This window comes from Protobothrops mucrosquamatus, unplaced genomic scaffold (genome assembly GCF_001527695.2).
Source record: "Protobothrops mucrosquamatus isolate PMUCROS unplaced genomic scaffold, P.Mucros_1.0 scaffold_9, whole genome shotgun sequence".
Classification (NCBI taxonomy): domain Eukaryota; kingdom Metazoa; phylum Chordata; class Lepidosauria; order Squamata; family Viperidae; genus Protobothrops; species Protobothrops mucrosquamatus.
The window spans coordinates 1048272-1059147 of NW_015386085.1; the positions used below are offsets into that span (position 1 = coordinate 1048272).

At 36.5% G+C, this 10876-nt stretch overlaps 1 protein-coding gene across 1 annotated transcript in view; it reads right to left on the reverse strand.

Moving 5' to 3' along the window:
* LOC107289643 (partitioning defective 3 homolog B) overlaps positions 1-10876 on the reverse strand; it is a 187930-nt gene that overhangs the window by 60527 nt on the left and 116527 nt on the right. Inside the window, exon 9 of the mRNA XM_015818469.1 lies at positions 8244-8417. Coding sequence (XP_015673955.1) covers positions 8244-8417 — 174 coding nt within the window. The remainder of the gene's footprint in view (positions 1-8243; positions 8418-10876) is intronic.

Genomic DNA, 10876 nt, shown 5'->3' on the forward strand with positions numbered 1-10876 from the left:
TATAGTCATCTCCTAACTTAGGTTCAATCTTCTTCAGGTAGTGGAACCAACTATGTGCCTCGGAATGTAAAGTTCACATCTTCACCTCTCTTTTGGGCTCTCTACTCTCAGGGAAAATAAGGACCCCAGGGGGGAAAAGTTAAAAAAACATTGTTTGGTCTGAACTGGATCTTTTTATTTTTTATTTTTGCTATCCCAATAGTGCATTTTGAAAGGGAAAATGTTTTGTACAAAGCATAAAAACAAATCAAGATAAGACTCCAGGTTCACGTTTAAAATAAGGCCTATAAACTATTCACTGTTTAGAATCAGTTCATCTAAAAAGCAATAATGTTAGAAAATATTCTAGGTGCCACATTTTGTGCATGAATGTGCCTCACTCTAAGGAGTGGAAAAAAGAAGAAAATCCCATTTTTCTTTTACATCTTTCTAAATTGGTAGAGGGGGTTTTTTTAGTTTTTTTTTCTCATGAAGACTCATTTTTCTTCTCTCAGTATAAGCTGAGAAGGCCAGTGTCATAAGGGTCTCATGGGTTCATGGGAATTGATCTAATGGACAGCACATAATATCTTCTTGTGATTTTTTTTCTTTTTATTACCATGATAATGCAAATTAGTACTTTCATTTGTGGGCATGTAAAGCAATGTTGACAGTATTTCATTTCCACAGCTTTACAACAGCTAAACAAATCAGTTTCTTTCCCCCTTCTTTCCTACTTCTCTCAGGCCATTCTGATAAGTGATGGTAATAGAGAAGTAGCAATAAAAGAACAAAACAAAAGCTTGAATTATGTGTGCCTGTCCAAGCATTTCAAAGTTAAACATCTCTCTACAGGTTATACATGCAGCCATCAGTGGTAGCATATGTGTGCCTTGCTGTATCTAAATTCCCTTCCTATCAGAATTAAACAGGTTAAACTGCTGGTCAGCAGTTTCTCTTAGGCTGGTATGATGTAGCCCTCTTCTCTTTTTCAGGAAGAAATGTACCAGCATGCAGCTTTGGGGGTCTTGCGTCCCTTCAGATCATTTAGTGGTGTTCTGAAAGGGCAACATTGCCTATACCACTTCAGGATGACCAGCTAATCCCCTACTTTAACCATATTTATATATTAAAGCAAAAAAAAAAAAAAAGATCAGGACTTTGGAGATCAGAAACTGGTATAAGATCATCAATGCCATATCCAGGACACTGTAGTAACATCCCAGAAGATCAGCAAAGTATCTGCAGGGCTCCGTACTCTCTCCGCTCCTATTCAACATTTACATGAAGAAGTTGGGTGAGATCATTCGTCACCATGGACTGAGATATCACCAATATGCTGATGATATTCAGCTGTATATCTCAGCCAGTGGTGAGTTAAGTGATGCCGTGACCTCCTCCTTGCCATGCCTGGAGGCTGTTAGGGGCTGGATGGGGGAGTAATGGGTTGAAACTGAACCCTGTCAAGACCGAGTGGGCTCTGGGTTTGGAATTCTTTGGTCCCTGGAGAATTGCCACCTTTGGTCTTGGATGGGCACTGCCCCCAAAAGACCCATTGTGTAACCTGGGGGTTCTCCTGGACTCGTGACTCCTGCTCGAAGAGCAAGTGGCAGTCATGGTGAAGAGGGCCTTTGCACAACTGCGGGTTGTGCACCAGTTACGCCTTTTCCTGGACCAACAATCCATACTGAGAGTCATTCATGCCCTAGTCATTTCCTGTCTTGACTATTGCAATGTTCTCTACATGGGGCTGCCCTTGAAAAGCATCCAGAAGCTCCAGTTGGTGCAAAATGCAGTGGCCCACATGGTTTTGTGAAGACCTCGGTGTGCACATGTTGCCTCTTCTGTGGGAGTTGCATTGGTTGCTGATTTGCTTCCGAGTGCAATTCAAGGTGCTGATTGTCACTTTTAAAGCCCTTCATGGCTTGGGACCAGATTATCTGAGGAACCTCTCTTGCCAGTCACATCCACTAGAGCGGTGAGGCAAGGAATGTTGCGGGTCCCGTCCCTTAAGGAGATATATCTGGTGGGACCCAGACGAAGGGCCTTCTCTGTAGTAGTTCCCTCCCTCTGGAACATCATCGCTCCAGAAATTAGATTGGCCCCCACTCTGACACTCTTTTGGAAGGCCCAGAAGATGTGGTTCTGCCAATGGGCCTGGAGAACCCAGAACTGGATGGAGCCCATTAAATGGCTGATATGAGTGTGTGTTGTTGCCCGAGTGGGGTAGGGGTTATTATTTTATTATTTTTATTTCTTTTATTTGTGTTTTTATTTCCTGTAAGCCGCCTTGAGTCGCCTTGAGCGAGTAGGCAGCAATATAAATTTTCCAAATAAATAAATAAAGAGTTTTAGTGGTGTGGACTATTTTTTTCCCTTCCACATCCAAGAAATACTCCTGGAGAAAAATTTATTTAGTTGACTGAAGCAACTAGTATTTGTATAATGCAGATTTCTCTATATGTGCATTTAGAAAAAATTACAGTACCAGGAGGACAAAATAGTTGGCTACCAAGAGCAGAGTTTTCATAAACATATTCTTGGTAGAAAATTGCTCTCTAGGTTCTGAAGATATTGATTAGATACGTCATCAGACCATCCCCAGATGCCGTCTGCAAGACTGTGGTCTAAAATATTCTTGGCAGAGAATATTACCAAGTCCCTGGTAAGATGGACTACCTAGCCATCACTAGGTGTTACCTGTCCCTTAAGGTGTTACCTATCCCTATTTACCTGTCCCTTAAGAAAAGTATTAAAAAGGTGGTAAATATCCCCAGAAAGTTTGAACCTCATTGTAGATCTAGAATCCTAGAAGTATTATACAATTGCCAGCTTCTGGCTGCCATTCTTCAGGTTCCTGGAATGGTGAAAGGATGCAGAAATCTGATTCCTTCTTGTGTTGTGCAACATGTCTGCTATTCTGAAGACCTCCAGAACTGTTTTAGTTGTTCTTTTTTATAGTTTTGTTCTTATCTATGGTTATAATTGCTATTCATTTTTATTTCTTTTTTAACCATATTTATTTTTCAGATAAAAATTCTGTTGCTCAATTTTAGGTATATTGTACAGACCCAAAGCATAATTTAAATACTCTGTTAAAATGCTCATTCAGATTATTCCATTGTCGACACTAGTGATGCACTAGTAATTGAACTGCCTCTGCCTCAATTTAATCCTATTACCTTTTGACCAGCACTTCTGTACTTTATGTTTTCTTGCATCATATTTTAAATATCTCACTCTATTCACTGGATTCTTTATTCATCAAGTTTAATATATTATAATATATAATACAAGGGAGATGAGAGGTTAAGAAGTATGGAAAAAAAGATAGATAGATAGATAGATAGATAGATAGATAGATAGATAGATAGATAGATAGATAGATAGATAGATAGATAGATAGATAGATAGATAGATAGATAGATAGATAGATATACTGCATGATCCCTTTATCTAACTGGTGTACAAACACTCTGTTCATGTTCTACCAGTTTTCCTCTTAAAACCTCCCTTCCTTGTGTTATTTTTCCTAACCCATTTCTCCCATAGTTTGTTGTAAATAAAGCTATCTTCCTTTAAATATTCTAGTATTTTCATATCTCATTCCAAAGCATTATGAATAACTCATTTTTATCTCTTGTATTTTCATCTCGAAGTCTTTTTTCTTCTTATGCTTAAGTAATGTATTGAACTATTTTCTTTTCCTTCTATTATACTCTCCAGGTTGCAGATTTTGTTTTCCCCTCCTTTGTCAAACTATGGGAGAAATGGGTTAGGAAAAATAACACAAAGCATATAAGGCATATTAAGATAATATGTGGCAATAAAAATATAGTCTTGCAGTGGAAACAGGTTGTCAAACTAATTTTCAACTAAATCCTTATTTTTTTCATTTTCCCTCTTTAACCAAATCTTGTGAGAGCTTGACCCAGCATTGTAATGCTCCTGTTTTAGACTAGCAAGAGTGGGGCTATTCCTCAGCACTTTACTAAAAGTCCTATTATAGGAAATCACTCATATAGAAGCTATTTAACTAGAATATTAAAGTTTCTATTAATAAGTAATAAGGCATTTTTACTCAGTACAGCATCTCTTCTCAACTTTTTTAAAAAAATCTGTAAGCTTACTATATGTCCTTTCGCTACAATTTATAATTCTTTTCTGGGGTTAAAAATACATTGCACAGTAAGCTTGAAGCAAATGCAGGTAGCTCATGTGGAGGTAGTTTTAAATTAACAGCAATGGAATGAAAACCTGCTTTTCTAGGTCTTTGATAAACAACCAAATCAATAGCTCAACAACTGATCAGTACACTGCCTAATTAGGGTCCTAGTTAGTGAAACAGAACAGTCATGAAAAGATACCATTAGTGTCCCAGCCAGTAAAAAAATAATGGATTTTTAAACAGGCAAAAGAAAGAACGGGTCGTGGCTCTTTTTGCCATACTTTTTAGCTCCAAATGGAATTACAATTGAACTGCAAGCATATTTTATATAAAACATTAGTGTTTAAAATGAGTTAGATTCAATAAGATGCTCATTAGGCATTTTTCACAAGGCATGTGGAAAAAGTATATTGTATTTCATACCTCTGTTTCATAAGAGAAGCCATAATACATATATGCACATTGATACAGTTAAGATTAAGTAAGTTGCAAAAATATGAATTGGAGATCATAGCTCAACCATTAGCATCGTTTGCCAAAATATACATATTTTTCTTTGCAATTTGGGAACAATGTTTGCTTTTTCATGGACAGCATGAAAAATAATCAGATAATTCCTGTTAATGCATTATAGAAAATAAGAATTAAGACAAACTGTACTGCACCTATCATTTATATTTTAACACAAAGGCCAGGGAAAAGATAACAAAGGCTGGATCCCAAAGCACCTCTGGCAATTATATTATTCTCAGTATGTCCACTGCCAGCTCCATCTTTTTTCCATAAACCCTACCCTCATATTCAGTGGCTGAGAATGACTGCTCCCCTTTTCCTTCTGTAGCAACTAATAATTATTCCCTGCCTTTTTCTGTACTAGGAAAAGCAAAATGGAATGTAGGACTTTAGACATCCAGATCTTGGTACCATCTGGTCTGGTTTGGATAGAACCATTTAGCACAGACATGTCAAACTCACGATGTCACATGACATATCGGAACTTTTTCCCCATTGCTGGCAATGGGGTGGGCATGATTTCCTGGTGACGTGTCCGACCCATGGGCCAACAGTTTGACACACGATTTGGCACTTGAGCCAGTAGTTTTGCTATACTGATTTCTATACTGAATCCATCGCAAGGTGAGGATTGAGCAGGGAACAGGGGCTAGCACAGTCAAAATACTTTACAATTAGGTGGCTTCCGGTTCCGAATCGCGGCACTGGTGGATGTGCGAGGAGAGAGCGCTCTCTCTGCCGCCCAGTTTCCCTTCGTCGGGCAACCCTGAAAAGGGTCATAAGTCACCTTGGAGGGGCGACGACCGTGAGGAGGACCCTCAACAGATTGTGGAAGGGTGACAGCCCTTCCATTTGATCTGAGGCAGCTCCTTTGGACCGTCGGAGAAAAGATCGGCCATCAACATGGCCGATCACTAAGCCGTGCCAGCCGAAAGCCAAAATTACCACCAAGCACAACAAAAGCACCACGGAGGATATGGGTGAGACCTTTCCTTACCTTTCTTTTACCCCAACTACCTTCCTATGAAAGCCTCCTGAAATTTCTTCCCTGCTCTTAATACAGCGGCGTCTGCCTACTCTGGGAAATTAAGCTTTGAAAAGAAAAGAAAAGAATAACTAATCTAAACAACTAAATAATTGAACTTTCATCTTTTGGATACTTTGGGGTCCCCAAAAGTTCCTATTATAGGGACCTATCATATTACCTATTTGTTAAGTTGGGGGAAAAATTTCAATTGGATAAAAGCTTAACTGGAGTCTAGAAAAAAGATTATATAGCCTATCGGGAACATCTTGTGGCGAAGCCTGGTACAGCAACTGAATTTCTTTGACTGTGAGGCTTGCCTACTCCCTAGATTTGCCCTTCACATTATCTAAAAAAGATAAGAACCTGACACAGCTGGGTGGTGAAAACAACTTCTAGGAACTGTGGAGATGGACATTTGCTGACTTTCCTAAACATAGCCTCCACTAAAAGACTATCTCTAATCACCATAGAAATGGAGGAATCCTACCACAACTTAACTATAAACTTATACTTGAAAAAATTCTTGAAGCCACTGAGCTAATGAACTACAGAGTGAAAAACAAAGATGTCACCTTAAAATTACAAATTGAAGCCCAGATTCCAACTGATCAACTTATAAACCAAAAAATAACAGAAGAGGAACAAACTAACATCAAAGAGGATTACAAATTACAAATTGAAGCCCAGATTCCAATTGATCAACTTACAAGCCAACAAAAGAGGAACAAACTAAAACCAAAGAGGATTCTACACAACAACAAACACAATTTACTGAGAACTTTGACAATCGAACTCTGACCTTAATCAAACTACCTGCAACTCCAAAAGCAACAGAAACTGAAGAAAGCAACATTAAGACGGAGGATGCCATAGATCAGCAAACACAATATACTGCGAACTTAGACAATCTAGTCAATCAAATAACAACTACAACACCAGATATGACCTTTTATTCTAGCCAGACGAAACTGGAAGAAGAAGAAGAAGAAGACCAGACTGAGTGGATGACAAATACTTTAAACCAAACATCGAGATTTGAACTATTGGGCAACAATCTAATGATTACAAAGGAGCCAGTTCCTTTGAAAAATTGATAACTGGATGTTCTCCCTTGATTCAAACAACATGTGTAGGAATGAAGGGAGACTCATCTGAGGATTTAAAGGCACTGGTATGGAAGCCTGGTTGGCACAAAAAGAAAGCTAGAGTTAGGTTTAAAAATGGGATCTTTTTTCTCCTTTTTCCTTTTTTCGCTGACTGATGATGGAACAGCTTAAAATCCTACTTAATGGACTAAGGAGATTTTTAGAGATACTGATTGATTTAATATCTAGGACTTAGATTTATAAAGGAAATGAAAATTAGCCATTAGATTATAGTTTTGAATTGTAATATGGAAGTGGATTTGTGACAATGAAAGATATTTTACTAATAAATGATGAGGTATTAGGACGCGAAATAGAATATATTTGTGAAATAAAGCAAAATGTAATTATCTGAATAACATGTATATTTTAGACATGACAATTATTTTGTAATAAAATTAGGGAAATTTGGGTTACCCGAAGTTTAAATATTACGGTTACCAAAGGCTAAATTGGAACACGGTAATTGGAATTAGGTAAAACTTAAAAACAGGACTTGGATATGTATACAAAATTATATTGACAAATGTATTGACTGACTGAGCTATAACTAGAATTGTATTAACTTGAATATGATATAATAATTAAGGGAAATAGAGAGGGAATTTTTAATGACGCAACCTGAGATATGTATGAAAGATTTTGTTACTGGACTATTGACTACCCAATCACCATGCTGCTTCCTAAACACTTGATGTAAAATTGAAAAATCAATAAAACTTGTTTTAAAAAAATACTTTACGATTAGGTAGCAGTCAGATGTCCTCTCCCAAGTTAGAATGAACAAGGCCATCTGGGTTTTCTGGGCGAGTGGTAAAAAGAGGGGGAGAACGATTCATAGGTCTAGTGCTGTGTTGGTTAAGAGAATTTACACAAAGCCCTTCAGCACTAACCAAATAAATGTTGGACAATTAAATTCTATATTTCTATGAAATTTCAGGCAAATCTTTATGTCAGCTGATAATTTTGTTCAGGTATTTGGAAGGCAATAGTAAAAGAAACAATGACACCAAGTCTTTATTGGGAGTGATTAGAAATGGCAGAAAGTGTTTAGTTGTAGGTTTCTGACTAAAGGTGAATTAAGCAAAGTTTGCTGAAAAAGGTAACACTTGAATTTTTTGCTGCATTTCTTGATAATAGTAAAAAAAATGGCAATACATGAATATACACCCATCTTGGACAACCTACAAATCTTCACAAAGGAAGAAGGAACAAATCAACATTAAATAAAAAAATATTATGGTTTCTTTACTCATGTCTCAGAGCTATTTAGATGCTCTCAAAAACATAATGATTTAGCATTATGTATCAACAATCAAGGTTAGTAGATGTCAATGTTAATTACAGCAATTCCAGTTCAATGTTTCATATAATAGCTACAAAGATAAGTGGATAAAAATGCTTCACCTACCATTTCAATTTGCCTTTCTGGCCTCCTGAGAACTACCAGTTGTATCATGCCACGGATATTTCCTTCCATAGACATAGAACGCCTCAAAGTCTCCATGGCTTCATGGTTTGATTTTCCAAGCAGAGAGTCACTATTTACTGCAATAAGCTGGTCATTTATTCGTAACCGCCCATCCTGCAAAATAATACAGCCCCATCTTTTAAACCTTTTAAAGTATCAGACAACAATGTGTTAAATGCATTATTTAAAAAATGAAGTATTTCCATAAAATTCTATATATTCTAAAAATACACATCTCTTTAAAACACCCTATTATTTTTACTCCAACACTCTATTATTTTACTCTAACCTGGAAAGGCATAGGTCACTGTGGTTAGTGGCTACTTCAAAATATTGGAAGAGCTGGAAACAACAGCAGAATTTTCATGATTACTATTCCTACAAGCATATTGTACTGTAAAATAAATTCTGCATTCTTCAACACATAAAAATAAAAAGACCATAGTAAATCCCCAAAGGGGCCAATTTCTGAGAACCCAGGATTTCTCAACCAGATACCCAACTGTGACATCCAGATTATAACAAAAGGCAGAGAAAAATTTATTATATAAATTATATTAAATGTTCAAATTGGTTGTCACATTCTTCTAAACATTTCCTTACTTTTTGATGCATGACCTTTGAACATTCCTAAATACAGTAACATTTTTCTATAAAATATTATTTCAATCAATCAATTTTTATTACAGTCACAGATCAGCAAATAACAGTGTTAAAACATAAAAATAGTAAATAGAGAGTAAGAGAGAGAGAACACCAAAATATATTTTTCAGGTATCACTCTGTCAACATCAGGAAATTATACACTACAAACTTATAATAGATGATACAAGATGATAGACCTTACTATGGACAGGAATTTCAACTCAGAAGAAGCTAGAAAATTATATGAATTCAATCTGTATGATACCACAGTAGTCCGGGAATTATTTCCATCAATTTACTCTTTTGCAGGACTCTCCTGAGGCCATACAGGAAGGTAAATATTGGCTGTCATTATGATCTATTTCTCTAATTGTGAATTGACCTATGGGGCTGGACTTTTCATACACTCTTGCAATGTTTCTTGCAACGTTCAACAAAATTCACTTAAAGCACCTAAATGGAATATTTGTAAATGTGAATCTTTCCCCATATATGTGTGTGTGTGTGTGCGAGTGTCTGTCCGTGTGCATACCTGAATGTAAGAAGAAAAAATCTTTTTCAGAGACATGGCACGGTTGTAACAGCCATTAATTATGTGTCAATGATAAAAGCTATTAGCTATTTTTAAAATAATTAGCTTAGTCATCCAAGTCCAAAGTTACAGATTTTATTTTATTTTATTTTTAATATGCATAGAAGAAAACATGTCACAAAGAGAAGATTGTTATAACTATAACTGATCCACAGCACTTGCCCAGTGTGTTATTGCTAAGAAACCTAAAAAAGAGAGATAGAAAAAAAGGTTAAAAAATCAATAATAATTCTGAAATAAGGTGTGGTCAAAGCTGTTGGAGCAGGGGTTCTTGTATGACAAAAAATGTTGAGCACTACTAAAATTTGGGGGAATGTGGGCAAAATTGGAATATTTAAAAGAAGACTAATGGAACACAAATGGTAATAATTGCCGACTATAGCAAAGAATGAATTTGTTTCTACTTTGTTCACAATTAATTTGAAAGTACTGATGAGTATGTATCTTTCATGTTTTGGTTATAAATGGAATATATGGCTTAGATATTCACTACAATTACGCTGCACAGCAAGATGCATTGGATAATATATCAGAATCCAGTTTTTTTAAAAAAATGGGTATTTATAACAGCATTTTTGTTTTTATTTTTTTTAACTTTTTATTTAATTTTCTTTTTATATTTTTATGCTTTAAAATTCCTTGTACCCTACCCTCATGCTGATCTTTGACTATAAAAATTGATTTGATTTGAACGACAAGGAAACTGAGCAGAAATGTAATAATTATTAATGACCCTTTAGTTACAATAGCTTGGTTTAATAAAGAATTTAAAGGTAGCTTCAGTCTTGTATTTGCTCAAAGTATCTTATTGCAGCTTGCTTAAAAAAATCAAAACAATGAATATATCATTGCCATGCTCAAGATACAGCAAAATACAATTCAAGTTTCCTTGTGGTAAATTTAAAAAATCAAGAGTGTTCTTCTTGTTACAAGTCTCCAAACCTTTCTAAAAACAATATAAAAATCCATAGCCAACATTATCTACTGAATGTAACAGAAAACCGAAGGCCCAAGCACACATGAACAGCATGTCCAAGTTGTTTTCTCAGTGGTCTAAGACAGGGGTTCCCAACCCCCGGGCCAAGGCCCACTACTAGCCCTTGAACCATTCAGAACCTGGCTGTGAAAGTGGCAGACAAGTGCACATGTGTGCATCCCCACTTGCATGAGCAGCGAGAAGTTCGTATGCACTTTATTTGCGTGAGCAGAATTCTTGCTTGCTCGCCACTCATGTAAATGGAGCTGCGCTCGAGCACCTGCCCATCACTCACACGGAACCATCCCTTCTCCTCCCCCCCCAAAGCCAGAAAAATTGGGGAACTCTGATCTAAGACCA